This window comes from Oncorhynchus gorbuscha, linkage group LG14 (genome assembly GCF_021184085.1).
Source record: "Oncorhynchus gorbuscha isolate QuinsamMale2020 ecotype Even-year linkage group LG14, OgorEven_v1.0, whole genome shotgun sequence".
NCBI lineage: Eukaryota > Metazoa > Chordata > Actinopteri > Salmoniformes > Salmonidae > Oncorhynchus > Oncorhynchus gorbuscha.
Genome location: NC_060186.1, coordinates 81898479 through 81919198, shown reverse-complemented (window position 1 = coordinate 81919198; position 20720 = coordinate 81898479). Strand labels below are relative to the sequence as shown.

General features: G+C 45.6%; 1 protein-coding gene across 4 annotated transcripts in view; it reads right to left on the bottom strand.

The window, feature by feature from the left end:
- Window positions 1-20720, bottom strand: part of eya4 (EYA transcriptional coactivator and phosphatase 4) — a 194988-nt gene that overhangs the window by 110429 nt on the left and 63839 nt on the right. For all 4 annotated transcript variants that reach the window (XM_046299114.1, XM_046299113.1, XM_046299115.1 and 1 more), the window contains one exon: window positions 5499-5548. In XM_046299114.1, coding sequence (XP_046155070.1) covers window positions 5499-5548 — 50 coding nt within the window. The remainder of the gene's footprint in view (window positions 1-5498; window positions 5549-20720) is intronic.

The window sequence follows — 20720 nt, the reverse complement described above, 5'->3', positions numbered from 1 at the left end:
GTGGATGGAGAGAGAGGGAGAGGAGAGAGGAGAGATAGGGTGGATGGAGAGAGAGGAGGATGGATGGAGAGAGAGGGAGATAGAGAAGGGTGGATGGAGAGAGGATGAGAGGTGGATGGAGAGAGAGAGAAGGGTGGATGGAGAGAGAGAGAGAGAGAGAGAGAGGGTGGATGGAGGGAGAGAGAGGGAAGGGTGGATGGAGATGGATGGAGAGAGAGGGAGAGAGAGGGAGAGAGGGTGGATGGAGAGAGAGGAGAGAGAGAGGGGTGGGTGGTGGAGGGAGAGAGAAGGGTGGATGGAGAGAGGAAGGAGAGAGGGATGGAGAGAGAGGGAGAGAGAGAAGGGGATGGAGAGAGAGGGAGAGATGGAGAGAAGGAGATGGATGGAGTGGATGGAGAGAGAGGGAGAGAGAGAGGGTGGATGGAGAGAGAGAGAGAGAGAGAGAGGGTGGATGGAGAGAGGATGGAGAGAGAGGGTGGATGGAGAGAGAGGGAGAGAGAAGGGTGGATGGAGAGAGAGGGAGAGAGAGAGGTGGATTGAGAGAGAGGGATGGAGGAGAGAGAGAGAGAGAGGGGGTGGATGGAGAGAGAGGGAGAGAGAGAAGGGTGGATGGAGAGAGAGGGAGAGAGAGAGGGTGGATGGAGAGAGAGAGAGAGAGAAGGGTGGATGGAGAGAGAGGGGAGAGAGAGAGGGTGGATGGAGAGAGAGAGAGAGAGAGAGAGAGAGGTGTGGATGGAGAGAGAGGGAGAGAGAGAATGGTGGATGAAGAGAGAGGGAGAGAGAGAAGGGTGGATGGAGAGAGAGAGAGAGAGAGGGTGGATGGAGAGAGAGGAGAGAGAGAGAGAGGGTGGATGGAGAGAGAGAGAGAGAGAGGGTGGATGGAGAGAGAGGGAGAGAGAGAGAAGGTTGGATGGAGAGAGAGGGAGAGAGAGGGGTGGATTAAGAGAGAGAGAGAGAGAGAGAGAGGGGTGGATGGAGAGAGAGGGAGAGAGAGAGGGTGGATGGTGAGAGAGAGAGAGAGAGGGAGAGAGAGAGATGGGTGGATGGAGAGAGAGAGGGAGAGAGAGAAGGGTGGATGGAGAGAGAGGGAGATAGAGAAGGGTGGATGGAGATGGAGAGAGAGGGAGAGAGAGGGGTGGATGGAGAGAGAGAGAGAGAGAGAGAGAGAGAGAGAGGGGTGGATGGAGAGAGAGGGAGAGAGAGAAGGGTGGATGGAGAGAGAGGGAGAGGAGAAGGGTGGATGGAGAGAGAGAGAGAGAGAGGGTGGATGGAGAGAGAGGGAGAGAGAGAGAGGGTGGATGGAGAGAGGGAGAGAGAAGGGTGGATGGAGAGAGAGGAAGGAGAGAGAAGGGTGGATGGAGAGAGAGGGAGAGAGAGAAGGGTGGATGGAGAGAGAGGAAGGAGAGGGGTGGATGGAAAGAGAAGGAGATGGAGAGGGTGGATGGAGAGAGAGGGAGAGAGAGAAGGGTGGATGGAGAGAGAGGGAGAGAGAGAGGGGGTGGATGGAGAGAGAGGGAGAGAGAGAGGGGTGGATGGAGAGAGAGGGAGAGAGAGAAGGGTGGATGGAGAGAGAGGAAGAGAGAGAGAAGGGATGGAGAGAGAGGGGAGAGAGAGGATGGAGAGAGAGAGAGAGAGGAGAGGATGGAGAGAGAGGAGAGAGAGAGAGAGAGAGAGGAGAGAGAGAGAGAGAGAGAGAGAGAGAAGGGTGGATGGAGAGAGGGGAGAGAGAGAGGGGTGGATGGAGAGAGAATAGAGAGAAGGGTGGATGGAGAGAGAGGGAGAGAGAGAGAGGGGTGGATGGAGAGAGAGGGAGATAGAGAGAGATCTCTGTGGATGGAGAGAGAGGAGAGAGAGAATGGTGGATGAAGAGAGACTCTCTCTCTCTCTGGATGGAGAAGGGGAGAGAGAGGGTGGATGGAGAGAGAGAGACTCTCTGGATGGAGAAGAGAGAGAGAAGAAGAGTGGATGGAGAGAGGGGTGGATGGAGAGATAGGGCTAATGGATGGAGAGAGGGAGAGAGAGAAGGGTGGATGGAGAGAGAGACTCTCTCTCTCTCTGGATGGAGAGAGAGGGAGAGAGAGAAGGGTGGATGGAGAGAGAGGGAAGGAGGGAGGGATGGATGGAAAGAGAAGGAGATGGAGAGGGGTGGATGGAGAGAGGGAGAGAGAGAAGGGTGGATGGAGAGAGAGGGAGAGAGAGAGAGGGGTGGATGGAGAGAGAGGGGAGAGACTCTGGATGGAGAGAGAGGGATAGAGAGAAGGGTGGATGGAGAGAAGGAAGGAGAGACTCTCTGGATGGAAAGAGAAGGAGATGGAGAGGGTGGATGGAGAGAGAGGGGAGAGAGAGAAGGGTGGATGGAGAGAGAGACTCTCTCTCTCCTCTCCAGAGAGACTCTCTGGATGGAATAGAGAGAGAGGGGTGGATGGAGAGAGAGGGAGAGAGAGAAGGGTGGATGGAGAGAGAGGAAGGAAGAGACTCTGGATGGAGAGAGAGGGAGAGAGAGAGGAGACTGGATTGGAGAGAGAGAAGAGAGACTCTCTCTCTCTAAGAGAGAGACTGGAGAGAGAGCCTCTCTAATAGAGACTCTCTCTAAGAGACAGAGAGAGAATAGACTCTCTGGATGGAGAATAGAGAGGGGTGGATGGAGAGAGAGAGATAAGAGACTCTGGATCCTCTCTAAAGACTCTCTCCTCTCTGGAGAGAGAGACTCTCTCTCTCTCTCTATGGAGAGAGGGACTCTCTGGTGGATGAAGAGAGAGGAGAGAGAGAAGGGTGGATGGAGAGAGAGGGAGAGAGAGGGGTGGATGGAGACTCTCTCTCCTCTGGATGGAGAGACTCTCTCCTCTGGATGGAGAGACTCTGGATGGAGAGATAGGGCGAGAGAGAGGGGTGGATGGAGAGAGGGAGAGAGAGAAGGGTGGATGGAGATAGAGGAAGGAGAGAGAGAGGGGTGGATGGAGAGAGAGGGAATAGAGAAGGGTGGATGGAGAGAGAGGAAGACTCTCTCTGGATGGAAAGAGAACTAATAGACTCTCTCTCTAGATGGAGAGGGGTGGATGGAGAGAGGGAGAGAGAGAAGGGTGGATGGAGAGAGACTCTCTCTCTCTCTAATAGAGACTCTCTGGATGGAGAGAGAGGGAAGAGAGAGGGGTGGATGGAGAATAGAGACTGGATGGAGAGACTATCTAGTTCCTCTATAATAGAGACTATCTCCTCTCAAATAGACACAATCTGGTTCCTCTCTAATAGAGAATATCTCTCTCTCTCTAATAGAGACTCTCTCTCTCTCTCTCTCTCTAATAGAGACTCTCTCTCTCCTCTCGAATAGAGACTCTCTCTCTAATAGAGACAATCTCTCCTCTCTAATAGAGATTCTCTCTCTCCTCTCCAATAGACTCTCTCCTCTCTAATAAAGACTCTCTCTCTCCTCTCTAATAGACTCTCTCCTCTCTAATAGAGACTCTATCTCTCTCTCTCTAATAGACTCTCTCCTCTCTAATAGACTCTCTCTCTCTCCTCTCCAATAGACTCTCTCCTCTCTAATAGAGACTCTCTCTCTCTCCTCTCTAATAGACTCTCTCTCCCTCCTCCTTAATAGACTCTCTCTCTCTTCTCTAATAAACTCTCTCCTCTCTAATAGAGACTCTCTCTCTCTCTCTAATAGAGACTCTCTCTCTCTCTCTAATAGAGACTCTCTCTCTCCTCTCGAATAGAGACTCTCTCTCTCCTCTCTAAAATAATGTCTCTCCTCTCTAATAGAGACTCTCTCTCTAATAGAGACAATCTCTCCTCTCTAATAGAGATTCTCTCTCTCCTCTCCAATAGACTCTCTCCTCTCTAATAAAGACTATCTCTCTCCTCTCTAATAGACTCTCTCATTCTTCTCTAATAGAGACTCTCTCTCTCTAATAGAGACTCTCTCTCTCCTCTCTAAAATACTGTCTCTCCTCTCTAATAGAGACTCTCTCTCTCCTCTCTAATAGAGACAATCTCTCCTCTCTAATAGAGACTCTCTCTCTCCTCTCTAATAGACTCTCTCTCCCTCCTCCTTAATAGACTCTCTCTCTCCTCTCTAATAAACTCTCTCCTCTCTAATAGAGACTCTATCTCTCTTCTCTAATAGACTCTCTCCTCTCTAATAGAGACTCTCTCTCTCTCTCCTCTCTATTAGAATCTCTCTAGAGACAATCTCTCTCTAGAGACAATCTCTCCTCTCTAATAGAGATTCTCTCTCTCCTCTCCAATAGACTCTCTCCTCTCTAATAAAGACTCTCTCTCTCCTCTCTAATAGACTCTCTCATTCTTCTCTAATAGAGACTCTCTCTCTCTAATAGAGACTCTCTCTCTCCTCTCTAAAATACTGTCTCTCCTCTCTAATAGAGACTCTCTCTCTCCTCTCTAATAGAGACAATCTCTCCTCTCTAATAAAGACTCTCTCTCTCCTCTCTAATAGACTCTCTCGCTCCTCTCTAATAGATTCTCGCCTCTCTAATAGACTCTCTTTCTCCTCTCCAATAGACTCTCTCCTCTCTAATAAAGGCGACCTCTCTCTCTCTCTCTCTCTCCTCTCTAATAGACTCTCTCGCTCCTCTCTAATAGACTCTCGCCTCTCTAATAGAGACTCTCCTCTCTAATAGAGACTCTCTCTCCTCTCTAATAGAGACTCTCTCCTCTCTAATAGACTCTCTCCTCTCTAATAGAGACTCTCTCTCTCTCCTCTCTAATAGACTCTCTCTCCCTCCTCCTTAATAGACTCTCTCTCTCTCTCTAATAAACTCTCTCTCTCTAATAGAGACTCTATCTCTCCTCTCTAATAGACTCTCTCCTCTCTAATAGAGACTCTCTCTCTCTCTCCTCTCTATTAGAATCTCTCCTCTCTAATAGACTCTCTCCTCCCTAATAGATACTATCTCTCTCCTCTCTAATAGAGACTCTCTCTTCCTCTTATTTCTTTCTTTTTTTAATTCAACAGGAAATTATTATCTCTAAATACCTCTCTCTCTCTCTCTCTCTCTCTCTCTCTCTCTCTCTCTCTCTCTCTCTCTCTCTCTCTCTCTCTCTCTCTCTTTCTTGGCTGATTCCTCCCTGTATCTCTTTCTCTTTAGGAGGTGAAGAAAGAAAAAACTCTTTCATAACGATACTACAGTTTATCTGAAGCAGAGTGACGATCAAACAGTATTACTTTTCTTTCAACGCTATGAAATGAAAGAGACAGCGAGAGAGATAAAAAGAGAGTGGTCCTGTCCTCCAGCATGGCTCTGGGCCTGGGAACATGTTGATGACCTCACCGTGTGTAACATCATATCTCAGAGCCATGACCAGACAGCCAGGCATGCTGATGCACACACACACACACACACACACACACACACACACACACACACACACACACACACACACACACACACACACACACACACACACACACACACACACACACACACACACACACACACACACACACACACACACACACACACACACAGGGAAGTTGTTACCTGGTGTCTGAGTGGTCTGGAACATGGGAGTCGTTGTGTGATGTCTTCACCTGCAGAGAGAAGAGACGACCATGTAAGTATTTTATCTCCTCTGACCAGAACGTCCAGAACGTCGTCCTATCTCCTCTGACCAGAACGTCCAGAACGTCGTCCTATCTCCTCTGACCAGAACGTCGTCCTATCTCCTCTGACCAGAACGTCCAGAACGTCGTCCTATCTCCTCTGACCAGAACGTCGTCCTATCTCCTCTGACCAGAACGTCGTCCTATCTCCTCTGACCAGAACATCGTCCTATCTCCTCTGACCAGAACGTCGTCCTATCTCCTCTGACCAGAACGTCGTCCTATCTCCTCTGACCAGAACGTCGTCCTATCTCCTCTGACCAGAACGTCGTCCTATCTCCTCTGACCAGAACGTCGTCCTATCTCCTCTGACCAGAACGTCGTCCTATCTCCTCCGACCAGAACGTCCAGAAAGTTGTCCTATCTCCTCCGACCACCTGCTGAAAAGCCGCCATTCATCGACACCCGTGGTCCTTCTGTAGCTCAGTTGGTAGAGCATGGCGCTTGTAACGCCAGGGTAGTGGGTTCGATTCCCGGGACCACCCATACGTAGAATGTATGCACACATGACTGTAAGTCGCTTTGGATAAAAGCGTCCGCTAAATGGCATATATTATATTATTATTATATTATTATTATTATTATTATTATTATTATATTATTATTATTATTATTATTATTATATTATTATCACTAACACGCCTCGACCAATTGCCTTGAGCCAATCATCTTTGTGGTGTCTGAGATATAACTGACCGAATGTTGGTATATTTGGTAACACTGTAGAGCATCTACTACAGATGGACATCTACAGATGGACTACCTACTATCTACAGATGGACTATCTACAGATGGACTATCTACAGATGGACTACCTATAGATGGACTACCTACAGATGGACTACCTACAGATGGACTACCTACAGATGGAATACCTACAGATGGATTACCTACAGATGGAATACCTACAGATGGACTACCTATAGATGGACTACCTATAGATGGACTACCTATAGATGGACTACCTACTATCTACAGATGGACCTCTACAGATGGACTACCTATAGATGGACTACCTACAGATGGACTACCTACAGATGGATTACCTACAGATGGACTACCTATAGATGGACTACCTACTATCTACAGATGGACCTCTACAGATGGACTACCTACAGATGGATTACCTACAGATGGACTACCTATAGATGGACTACCTACAGATGGACTACCTACAGATGGACTATCTACAGATGGACTACCTATAGATGGACTACCTACAGATGGACTACCTACTATCTACAGATGGACCTCTACAGATGGACCTCTACAGATGGACTACCTATAGATGGACTACCTATAGATGGACTACCTACAGATGGATTACCTACAGATGGACTACCTACTATCTACAGATGGACTATCTACAGATGGACTATCTACAGATGGACTACTTACAGATGGACTACCTACAGATGGATTACCTACAGATGGACTACCTACTACCTACAGATGGACATCTACAGATGGACTACCTACTATCTACAGATGGACTATCTACAGATGGACTATCTACAGATGGACTACCTACAGATGGACTACCTACAGATGGACTACCTACAGATGGACTATCTACAGATGGACTACCTACAGATGGACTACCTACAGATGGACTACCTATAGATGGACTACCTACAGATGGACTACCTACTACCTACAGATGGACCTCTACAGATGGACTACCTACAGATGGACTACCTATAGATGGACTACCTATAGATGGACTACCTATAGATGGACTACCTACTACCTACAGATGGACTACCTACTACCTATAGATGGACTACCTACTATCTACAGATGGACTACCTATAGATGGACTACCTATAGATGGACTATCTACAGATGGACTACCTACAGATGGACTATCTACAGATGGACTACCTATAGATGGACTACCTACTATCTACAGATGGACTACCTACTATCTACAGATGGACTACCTACTATCTACAGATGGACTACCTACTACCTACAGATGGACTACCTACTACCTACAGATGGACTACCTACTATCTACAGATGGACTATCTACAGATGGACTACCTACAGATGGATTACCTACTATCTACAGATGGACTACCTATAGATGGACTACCTACTACCTACAGATGGACTACCTACTACCTACAGATGGACTACCTACTACCTACAGATGGATTACCTACTACCTACAGATGGACTACCTACTACCTACAGATGGATTACCTACTACCTACAGATGGACTACCTACAGATGGACTACCTACTACCTACAGATGGACTACCTACAGATGGATTACCTACAGATGGACTACCTACAGATGGATTACCTACAGATGGACTACCTACAGATGGACTACCTACTACCTACAGATGGATTACCTACTACCTACAGATGGACTACCTACTACCTACAGATGGATTACCTACTACCTACAGATGGACTACCTACAGATGGACTACCTACAGATGGACTACCTACAGATGGATTACCTACAGATGGACTACCTACAGATGGATTACCTACAGATGGACTACCTACTACCTACAGATGGACTACCTACAGATGGATTACCTACAGATGGACTACCTACTACCTACAGATGGACTACCTACAGATGGACTACCTTCTACCTACAGATGGACTACCTACAGATGGACTACCTACAGATGGATTACCTACAGATGGATTACCTACAGATGGACTACCTACTACCTACAGATGGACTACCTACTACCTACAGATGGATTACCTACAGATGGATTACCTACAGATGGACTACCTACTACCTACAGATGGACTACCTACAGATGGATTACCTACAGATGGATTACCTACAGATGGAATACCTACAGATGGATTACCTACAGATGGATTACCTACAGATGGATTACCTACAGATGGACTACCTACAGATGGATTACCTACTACCTACAGATGGACTACCTACAGATGGATTACCTACTACCTACAGATGGACTACCTACAGATGGATTACCTACTACCTACAGATGGACTACCTACAGATGGACTGCCTACAGATGGACTACCTACTACCTACAGATGGACTACCTACAGATGGACTACCTACAGATGGACAACCTACAGATGGAATACCTACAGATGGGCGATCTACAGATGGACTACCTACAATGTATATTAGGCCATTTGGCCTTGTGTTTTAGGTTATTATCCTGCTGTAAGGTGAATGTATCTGTGTTTGGTGGAAAGCAAGCTGAACCAGGTTTTCCTCTAGGATTTTGATTGCTTAGCTCCATTCTGGTTATTTTTGACCTCAAAAACCCTCCAGTCCTTAACGATTACAAGAATACCCATAACATGATGTAGCCACAACTATGCTTGAAAACATAGAGAGTGGTACTCAGTAATGTATTGGATTGGATTTGCCCCCAGAATAACACTTTGTATTCAGGGCAAAAAGTGAATTGCTTGGCAACATTTTTTGCAGTATTACTTTAGTGCCTTGTTGCAAACAGTTTTGGAATAGAGTGGGAGGCTCCGGTGCACAACTGAGCAAGAGGACAAGTACATTAGAGTGTCTAGTTTGAGAAACAGACGCCTCACAAGTTCTCAACTGGCAGCTTCATTAAATAGTTCACGCAAAACACCAGTCTCAACGTCAACAGTGAAGAGGCGACTCTGGGATGCTGGCCTTCTAGGCAGAGTTCCTCTGTCCAGTTTCAACGTCAACAGTGAAGAGGCGACTCCGGGATGTTGAACTTCTAGGCAGAGTTCCTCTGTCCAGTGTCTGTGTTCTTTTGCCCATCTTAATCTTATCTATTTATTAGCCAGTCTGAGATATGGCCAGCATCCCGGAGTCGCGGAGTAACTGTTGACTTTGAGACGGGTGTTATGCATGGTGGTGGCAGCATCATGCTGTGGGGATGTTTTCAGCGGCAGAGAATGGGAGACTAGTCAGGATCGAGGGAAAGATGAACAGATTAAAGTACAGAGATCCTTGATCTGCTCCAGATTGCTCAGGACCTCAGACTGGGGCAAAGGTTCACCTTCCAGCAGGACAACGACACTAAGCACACAGCCAAGACAAGGCAGGAGTGGCCTTGGGACAAGTCTCTGAATGTCCTTGAGTGGCCCAGCCAGAGCCCGGACTTGAACCCGATCTAACATCTCTGGAGAGATCAGAAAATATCTGTGCAGCGATGCTCCCCATCCAACCTGACAGAGCTTGAGAGGATCTGCAGAGAAGAATGGGAGAAACTCCCCAAATACAGGTGTGCCAAGCTTGTCGTGTCATACCCAAGAAGATTCAAGGCTGTAATCGCTGCCAAAGATGCTTCAACGATTCATTTGTTATCTCAGCCGCAGAGTTTGATTGATTGATCGATTACTATGACTTTGAGTAATCCCACAGGAAGCGATGTCTCCATTTAGGGTCAAAGGTCTATATTTGACTCTGCTTAGGATGGATAGAGAGTGGCACACTGACTGACCCCCGCCATAACCTCCCAGGGGTTAGGTGTTAATTGGGATCCCGAGACTTGTTACTGTCACTTAGCTACTTAGCTGTTCTTCCCGTCTGTATTAGGGACATGTACACAACCGTTCAAAAGTTTGGGGTCACTTAGAAATGTCCTTGTTTTTGAAAGAAAAGCAACCTTTTCTGGCCATTAAAATAACATCAAATTGATCAGAAATACAGTGTAGACATTGTTAATGTTGTAAATGACCATTGTAGCTGGAAACGGCAGATTTTTTTATGGAATATCTACATAGATGTACAGAGGCCCATTATCAGCAACCATCACTTCTGTGCTCCAATGGCACGTTGTGTTAACTAATCCAAGTTTATCATTTTAAAAGGCTAATTGATCATTAGAAAACCCTTTAGCAATTATGTTAGCACAGCTGTCCTCCAGGCGAGATGCTTGGCATTCAGGCCAAAGAGTTCAATCTTGGTTTCATCAGACCAGAGAATCTGGTTTCCAAGCAGGCTGTCATGTGTCTTTTACTGAGGAGTGGCTTCCGTCTGGCCATTCTACCATAAAGGCCTGATTGGTGGAGTGCTGCAGAGATGGTTGTCCTCCTAGAAGGTTATCCCATCTCCACAGAGGAACTCTGGAGCTCTGGACCATCAGGTTCTTGGTCACCTCCCTGACCAAGGCCCTTCTCCCCCGATTTCTGAGTTTGGCCGGGTGGCCAGCTCTAGGAAGAGTCTTGGTGGTTCCAAACTTCTTCCATTTAAGAATGATGGAGGCCACTGTGTTCTTGTGGACCTTCAATGCTGCAGAATGACGGAGGCCACTGTGTTCTTGGGGACCTTCAATGCTGCAGAATGATGGAGACCACTGTGTTCTTGTGGACCTTCAATGCTGCATAAATGTTTGGTACCCTTCCCCAGATCTGTGCCTCGACACAATCCTGTCTCGGAGCTCTACGGACAATTCCTTCAACCTCATGGCTTGGTTTTTGCTCTGACATGCACTGTCAACTGTGGGACCTTATATAGTGGTCTGTTCACACTGCTATGCTTTATCTTGGCCAGGTCGCAGTTGCAAATGAGAACTTGTTCTCAACTAGCCTACCTGGTTAAATAAAGGTGTTCTCAACTAGCCTACCTGGTTAAATAAAGGTGTTCTCAACTAGCCTACCTGGTTAAATAAAGGTGTTCTCAACTAGCCTACCTGGTTAAATAAAGGTGTTCTCAACTAGCCTACCTGGTTAAATAAAGGTGTTCTCAACTAGCCTACCTGGTTAAATAAAGGTGTTCTCAACTAGCCTACCTGGTTAAATAAAGATGTTCTCAACTGGCCTACCTGGTTAAATAAAGGTGTTCTCAACTAGCCTACCTGGTTAAATAAAGGTGTTCTCAACTAGCCGACCTGGTTAAATAAAGGTGTTCTCAACTAGCCTACCTGGTTAAATAAAGTTGTTCTCAACTAGCCTACCTGGTTAAATAAAGGTGTTCTCAACTAGCCTACCTGGTTAAATAAAGGTGTTCTCAACTAGCCTACCTGGTTAAATAAAGGTGTTCTCAACTAGCCTACCTGGTTAAATAAAGGTGTTCTCAACTAGCCTACTTGGTTAAATAAAGGTGTTCTCAACTAGCCTACCTGGTTAAATAAAGGTGTTCTCAACTAGCCTACCTGGTTAAATAAAGGTGTTCTCAACTAGCCTACCTGGTTAAATAAAGGTGAAATAAAAAAATAAACAGGTGTGTGCCTTTCCAAATCATGTCCCATCAATTGAATTTACCACAGGTGGACTCCAATCAAGTTGTAGAAACATATCAAGGATGATCAATGGAAACAGGATTCACCTGAGATCAATATACAGTCTCATAGCAAAGGGGTCTTACTACTTATGTAAATAAGGTATTTCTGTTTATTACTTTGAATACATTTGCAAAAAAAAATCTAAAAACCTGTTTTCACTTTGTCATTATTATTGTGTGTAGATTGATGAGGAAAAAAATGTATTTAATCCATTTTATAATAAGGCTGTAATGTGACAACATGTGGGAAAAGGAAAGGGGTCTGAATACTTTCAGAACGCCCTGTTTCTAGTAACTCACATTCTGGGCACACTGTGGGTCCCGATCCATAGTTTAAGATACACACTATGTTTATTTTGTTTGTGTGTGTGTGTGTGCTCAAACCTGTTTCAGGTGAGCGTGTGTGTGTGTGAGGGTGTGTTAATTTGTTAATTCCAGCCAACTAGACTAAATGTTCTGATAAATCAGCCAACTAGACTAAATGTCCTGATAAATCACCCAACTAGACTAAATGTCCTGATAAATCAGCCAACTAGACTAAATGTCCTAATAAATCAGTCAACTAGGCTAGAGGATCATGAGCATCACTCACCTCAACTCAGCTAACATTTCCCAGCCTGATTGTAGCTTAACCAATAGCCTAACCAATATCCAAACAGAGATTCGGAGAAAAGAAAAGTCTGACATTGATTTATCAAGACGAGTCCCAAACGCTTGTCTCAGAGCAGCACGAAACGTTGACCACACTACGAAACGTTGACCACACTACGAAACGTTGACCACACTACGAAACGTTGACCACACTATTGGCTATACGAAACGTTGACCACACTACGAAACGTTGACCACACTATGAAACATTGACCACACTACGAAATGTTGACCACACTACGAAACATTGACCACACTACGAAACGTTGACCACACTACGAAACATTGACCACACTACGAAACGTTGACCACACTACGAAACGTTGACCACACTACGAAACATTGACCACACTACGAAACGTTGACCACACTACGAAACGTTGACCACACTACGAAACGTTGACCACACTACGAAACGTTGACCACACTATGAAACGTTGACCACACTAAGAAACGTTGACCACACTACGAAACGTTGACCACACTATGAAACGTTGACCACACTATGAAACGTTGACCACACTACGAAACGTTGACCACACTACGAAACGTTGACCACACTATTGGCTATACGAAACGTTGACAACACTACGAAACGTTGACCACACTACGAAACGTTGACCACACTATTGGCTATACGAAACGTTAACCACACTATTGGCTATACGAAACGTTGACCACACTATTGGCTATACGAAACGTTGACCACACTACGAAACGTTTACCACACTACGAAACGTTGACCACACTATTGGCTATACGAAACGTTGACCACACTATTGGCTATACGAAACGTTGACCACACTACGAAACGTTGACCACACTATGAAACGTTGACCACACTACGAAATGTTGACCACACTATTGGCTATACGAAATGTTGACCACACTATTGGCTATACGAAACGTTGACCACACTATTGGCTATACGAAATGTTGACCACACTATTGGCTATACGAAACATTGACCACACTACAAAACGTTGACCACACTACGAAACGTTGACCACACTATTGGCTATACAAAACATTGGCCACACTACAAAACGTTGACCACACTACGAAACGTTGACCACACTACAAAATGTTGACCACACTATTGGCTATACGAAACGTTGACCACACTACAAAACGTTGACCACACTACGAAACGTTGACCACACTACAAAACGTTGACCACACTACGAAACGTTGACCACACTACGAAACGTTGACCACACTACGAAACGTTGACCACACTATTGGCTATACGAAACGTTGACCACACTATTGGCTATACGAAACGTTGACCACACTATTGGCTATACGAAACGTTGACCACACTATTGGCTATACGAAACGTTGACCACACTATTGGCTATACGAAACGTTGACCACACTACAAAACGTTGACCACACTATTGGCTATACGAAACGTTGACCACACTACGAAACGTTGACCACACTACGAAACGTTGACCACACTATTGGCTATACGAAACGTTGACCACACTACGAAACGTTGACCACACTATTGGCTATTGCTTTAAGTGTATTATAAGGATTGGATGACTTTGGGGAGATTTAGTAAGCAACAATTTGATACACACCTTTCTATTGATTTAGCCTACTTCATGCCATTATTTTGGTCATTTAGTGAGATTTATCCCCACACTAATTATTTATGAATCCATCCAGTAGTGGGTAAGAAAACAGTGCATGCTTAGTGGTGGGCTATGAGAAGAGATGGTTGAAGTGACATGAGGATGGTTAACGGGCACTGCCTGGCAAAGTGGCCATCGAAGTCAGAAACGACGCCGAACTGCAGTCAGGTTTAAGACCCTGGTGAGGAAGACGAGCACGCAAGATGAGCTTCCCTCAGACGGTTTCTGACAACTTGTGCAGACATTTTTTGGTTGCGCAAACCCACAGATTCATCAACTGTCTGGTCTGAGACAATCCCGCAGGTGAAGAAGCCTGAGGTGGAGGTCCTGGACGTACTACTAAATTCTCTAAAACAATATTGGAGGCGGCTTCTGGTAGAGAAGTTAACATTAAATTATCTGGCAACAACCCTGGTGGACATTCCTGCAGTCAGCATGCCAATTGCACGCACCCTCAAAACTTGAGACATCTGTGGCATTGTGTTGTGTGACAAAACGATAAGAGCGTCTGCTAAATGACTTAAATGTAAATGTAAATGTAAAACAGGCACATTTTACAGTGGCCGTTTATTGTCCCCAGCACAAGGTGCACCTGTGTAATGACCATGCTGTTTAATCAGCTTCTTGATATGCCACACCTGTCAGGTGGATGGATTATCTTGGCAGAATGAGAAATGCTCACTAAAAGGGACGTAAACAAATGTGAGCTAAGAATTTAAGAGAAATACACTTTTTGTGAGTATGAAAATTTTTTGCTATCTTTTTATTTCAGCTCATGAAACATGAGACCAACACTTTATATGTTACGTTTAAGTTTCTGTTCATTATAAATGTAACAGTTAAATCATTACACCCCCCCCCACCACCACCACTAAGGAGCAGGTTAACACTCCTCAGTCTGTCTCCACCACCCCTGTGTCAGTCAGTTAACAACCAGACTGCGGGTCATCCTCTTAGGTTGCAGAGCTGCCTGAAGGACCCGGCTGTCATCTGAGATGTCTAAATAGCTGACCTGTGACCTGGTTGGCCAGGCGACGGCGGCAGCTCCGAGTCGAGGAGAGAGAGAGAGAGAGAGACAGAGAGAGACAGAGAGAGACAGAGAGAGACAGAGAGAGAGAGAGAGAGACATAGAGAGAGAGAGAGAGACAGAGAGAGAGAGAGAAAGAGAGACATAGAGAGAGAGACAGAGAGAGAGAGAGAGAAAGAGAGACAGTGAGAGAGAGAGAGAGAGAGAGAGAGAGAGAGAGAGACAGAGAGACCGAGAGACAGAGAGAGACAGACAGAGAGAGAGAGAGAGAGAGAGAGAGAGAGACAGAGATAGAGATAGAGATAGAGAGAGAGAGATTCACCTCGTCTCCTGAGAACTACAGGGGTGCATGCAGGTGCTGTTTTGTGATTAATTATAATTATGTATTTATGTAAAGTAGCAGCTCCTATTCCTTTTATTGTGCACTCCTTTTGACAATTTACATTTTAGTCACTTAGCAGGAATCAAACCCACAACCCTAGGGTTGTATCGGTCCAGCATGGGAATCAAACCCACAACCCTAGGGTTGTATCGGTCCAGCATGGGAATCAAACCCACAACCCCAGGGTTGTATCGGTCCAGCATGGGAATCAAACCCACAACCCTAGGGTTGTACCGGTCCAGCATGGGAATCAAACCCACAACCCTAGGGTTGTATCGGTCCAGCATGGGAATCAAACCCACAACCTTAGGGTTGTACCGGTCCAGCATGGGAATCAAACCCACAACCCTAGGGTTGTATCGGTCCAGCATGGGAATCAAACCCACAACCCTAGGGTTGTATCGGTCCAGCATGGGAATCAAACCCACAACCCTAGGGTTGTATCGGTCCAGCATGGGAATCAAACCCACAACCCTAGGGTTGTATCGGTCCAGCATGGGAATCAAACCCACAACCCTAGGGTTGTACCAGTCCAGCATGGGAATCAAACCCACAACCCTAGGGTTGTACCAGTCCAGCATGGGAATCAAACCCACAACCCTAGTGTTGTACCGGTCCAGCATGGGAATCAAACCCACAACCCTAGGGTTGTACCAGTCCAGCATGGGAATCAAACCCACAACCCTAGTGTTGTACCGGTCCAGCATGGGAATCAAACCCACAACCCTAGTGTTGTACCGGTCCAGCATGGGAATCAAACCCACAACCCTAGTGTTGTACCTGTCCAGCATGGGAATCAAACCCACAACCCTAGTGTTGTACCGGTCCAGCATGGTGTTGCAAATGCCATTCTCTACTAACTGAGTAACACGATAACAGAACCCCAGGGGCAAAATAGTCATTTGGGATGCAATTTTAGTATCGGATTAACTAAGCTTGGTTATATTAAGAACACGTGTTAATCGTAATTAAAGAGGTTGGCTATATTAAGAAAACGTGTTAATTGTGGTTAAAGAGGTTTAGATGTAAACGTGTTAATCGTGGAGGTTTAGATCTAAACGTGTTAATCGTGGAGGTTTAGATCTAAACGTGTTAATCGTGGAGGTTTAGATCTAAACGTGTTAATCGTGGAGGTTTAGATCTAAACGTGTTAATCGTGGAGGTTTAGATGTGAACGTGTTAATCGTGGAGGTTTAGATCTAAACGTGTTAATCGTGGAGGTTTAGATGTGAACGTGTTAATCGTGGAGGTTTAGATCTAAACGTGTTAATCGTGGTTAAAGAGGTTTAGATGTGAACATGTTAATCGTGGAGGTTTAGATGTGAACGTGTTAATCGTGGAGGTTTAGATGTGAACATGTTAATCGTGGAGGTTTAGATCTAAACGTGTTAATCGTGGAGGTTTAGATCTAAACCTGTTAATCGTGGTTAAAGAGGTTTAGATGTAAACGTCTGTTTGTAATAATTGTGTATTTCCTTTTTAAAATTTTCACACCAAAAAAATGTGAAAAAATATAGATTTGTATTTGTTCCTTCCATTGAAGTAGGCTGTATATGGGCTAATACAACTCATAGAATAAAGTCTGAGGGTGGTTTTAATCTTCCTGAGTCTGAGGGTGGTTTTCACCTTCCTGAGTCTGAGGGTGGTTTTCACCTTCCTGAGTCTGAGGGTGGTTTTCACCTTCCTGAGTCTGAGGGTGGTTTTCACCTTACCTGAGTCTGAGGGTGGTTTTCACCTTCCTGAGTCTGAGGGTGGTTTTAACCTTCCTGAGTCTGAGGGTGGTTTTAACCTTCCTGAGTCTGAGGGTGGTTTTCACCTTCCTGAGTCTGAGGGTGGTTTTCACCTTCCTGAGTCTGAGGGTGGTTTTCACCTTCCTTAGTCTGAGGGTGGTTTTCACCTTCCTGAGTCTGAGGGTGGTGTTAACCTTCCTGAGTCTGAGGGTGGTTTTCACCTTCCTGAGTCTGAGGGTGGTTTTAACCTTCCTGAGTTAGAAATGTATCAACACATAAGGACTTTTACTTGCGACATGTAGTTAAATACACTGAAGAGGAACAATGGATCCATTTTGAATATACGCTCACCCACAGGATCGTTCCACGTGTCTATTTCCAAAGGATAAAGCTACTTACATTAGCAACTTCATAGTTATTAAGAACTCTATAACAATATGGACGAAAATGAAACAGATTTTTACAAGAACCAAGAGCACTCCCTAGAAACACAACCTTATGGAACAATCCTTGGCTAGCTTTTCAGAATCTATCGATAAATTGACCCACATGGAAAACTAGAGGCATAGAAACCGTAAATGACTTGGTAACAGGAAACATGTTTATTTCCACTGACAGTTTAAAAAAAATAAAAATAAACATTTTGGACTGACCAAATGAAGATATTATCAAATTACATGCAACTTAAAAGATTCATATCACGGAATTCCGATTTGAAATCTTTAGGACATCAGAGCAACCTTGAGGTGAATCTTATTTGAGTCAGAAGATACTGTTCATATTATAGGTAAAATAGACAACAGCTTGTAGAGGGGCCTATCCAACTGGCAATGTTTTGGAACCAAGGAGGGGGGGACAGTTGGAGCACAACTAAGGAAATTACAGTTAATTTATTATACAAGAGATGAAATTCACAAAACGCTACAGCACAACGGCGGAGTCATGTCTCAAGTGTAAAACTAATAATGACTCAACAATCCATGTTTTTTGGGAATGTTGTAAATAACCGAAGTTGTGGGCGGAGCTAGAAAGTTGGCTGTCAGAAGAATTAAAATGTAAACGTAATTTTAATCCGTCTGTCTTCATATTTCAGGCTGTCGACTAATCAGGATAGTTAACCATGATATCTAGGCACGATAGAAATATTAACAGGATTTAAGTTATTTATTTTTCTACGTGGACTGGAAAAAACCCTCGAACAGTAGAAAGCAATGTGACAGGGGGAGAAGAGAAGAATGGTCCTGGTCTTCTGGTAACAACCCAACCCATCTGCAACACGACATCTGACACCACACACACACACACACACACACACACACACACACACACACACACACACACACACACACACACACACACACACACACACACACACACACACACACACACAACCTAAACACATTTATTCCAAAACATTTGGTTAATTTTCTGAATACAACACACACACACAACTGGAAAATTGTCAACATGGTGACAAAAGCCTAAAGCACATTTATTCCAAAACATTTGGTTAATTTTCTGAATAAAAATGAACACAACTGGAAAATAGTCAACATGGTGACAGACCCCTAGTTACTCCACTCCAGGACAGACCCCTAGTTACTCCACCCCAGGATGGTGATAGGTTTATAATGTTGTCTTGTTATCAAATAGTCCTTTACTATACCATCAACATTATAGGAGTGGGTCTGTCCTGACCCCTAGTTACTCCACCCCAGGATGGTGATAGGTTTATAATGTTGTCTTGTTATCAAATAGTCCTTTACTATACCATCAACATTATAGGAGTGGGTCTGTCCTGACCCCTAGTTACTCCACCCCAGGACAGACCTCTAGTTACTCCACCCCAGGACAGGACTCTAGTTACTCCACCCCAGGACAGACCCCTAGTTACTCCACCCCAGGACAGACCCCTAGTTACTCCACCCCAGGACAGACCCCTAGTTACTCCACCCCAGGACAGACCCCTAGTTACTCCACCCCAGGATGGACCCTAGGTTTATAATGTTGTCTTGTTATCAAATAGTCCTTTCCTATACCATCAACATTATAGGTTTATAATGTCTGTCTTGTTACTCCACCCTAGTTACTCCACCCCAGGACAGACCCCTAGTTACTCCACCCCAGGACAGACCCCTAGTTACTCCACCCCAGGACAGACCCCTAGTTACTCCACCCCAGGACAGACCCCTAGTTACTCCACCCCAGGATGGTGATAGGTTTATAATGTTGTCTTGTTATCAAATAGTCCTTTACTATACCATCAACATTATAGGAGTGGGTCTGTCCTGACCCCTAGTTACTCCACCCTAGTTACTCCACCCCAGGACAGACCCCTAGTTACTCCACCCCAGGACAGACCCCTAGTTACTCCACCCCAGGACAGACCCCTAGTTACTCCACCCCAGGACAGACCCCTAGTTACTCCACCCCAGGATGGTGATAGGTTTATAATGTTGTCTTGTTATCAAATAGTCCTTTACTATACCATCAACATTATAGGAGTGGGTCTGTCCTGACCCCTAGTTACTCCACCCTAGTTACTCCACCCCAGGACAGACCCCTAGTTACTCCACCCCAGGACAGACCCCTAGTTACTCCACCCCAGGATGGTGATAGGTTTATAATGTTGTCTTGTTATCAAATAGTCCTTTACTATACCATCAACATTATAGGAGTGGGTCTGTCCTGACCCCTAGTTACTCCACCCCAGGACAGACCCCTAGTTACTCCACCCTAGTTACTCCACCCTAGTTACTCCACCCCAGGACAGACCTATAGTTACTCCACCCTAGTTACTCCACCCTAGTTACTCCACCCCAGGACAGACCCCTAGTTACTCCACCCTAGTTACTCCACCCTAGTTACTCCACCCCAGGACAGACCCCTAGTTACTCCACCCTAGTTACTCCACCCCAGGACAGACCCCTAGTTACTCCACCCTAGTTACTCCACCCCAGGACAGACCCCTAGTTACTCCACCCTAGTTACTCCACCCCAGGACAGACCCCTAGTTACTCCACCACAGGACAGACCGCTAGTTACTCCACCCCAGGACAGACCCCTAGTTACTCCACCCCAGGACAGACCTTTAGTTACTCCACCCTAGTTACTCCACCCTAGTTACTCCACCCCAGGACAGACCCCTAGTTACTCCACCCTAGTTACTCCACCCCAGGACAGACCCCTAGTTACTCCACCCTAGTTACTCCACCCCAGGACAGACCCCTAGTTACTCCACCACAGGACAGACCCCTAGTTACTCCACCCCAGGACAGACCTCTAGTTACTCCACCCTAGTTACTCCACCCCAGGACAGACCCCTAGTTACTCCACCCCAGGACAGACCCCTAGTTACTCCACCCCATGACAGACCCCAAGTTACTCCACCCTAGTTACTCCACCCCAGGACAGACCTCTAGTTACTCCAC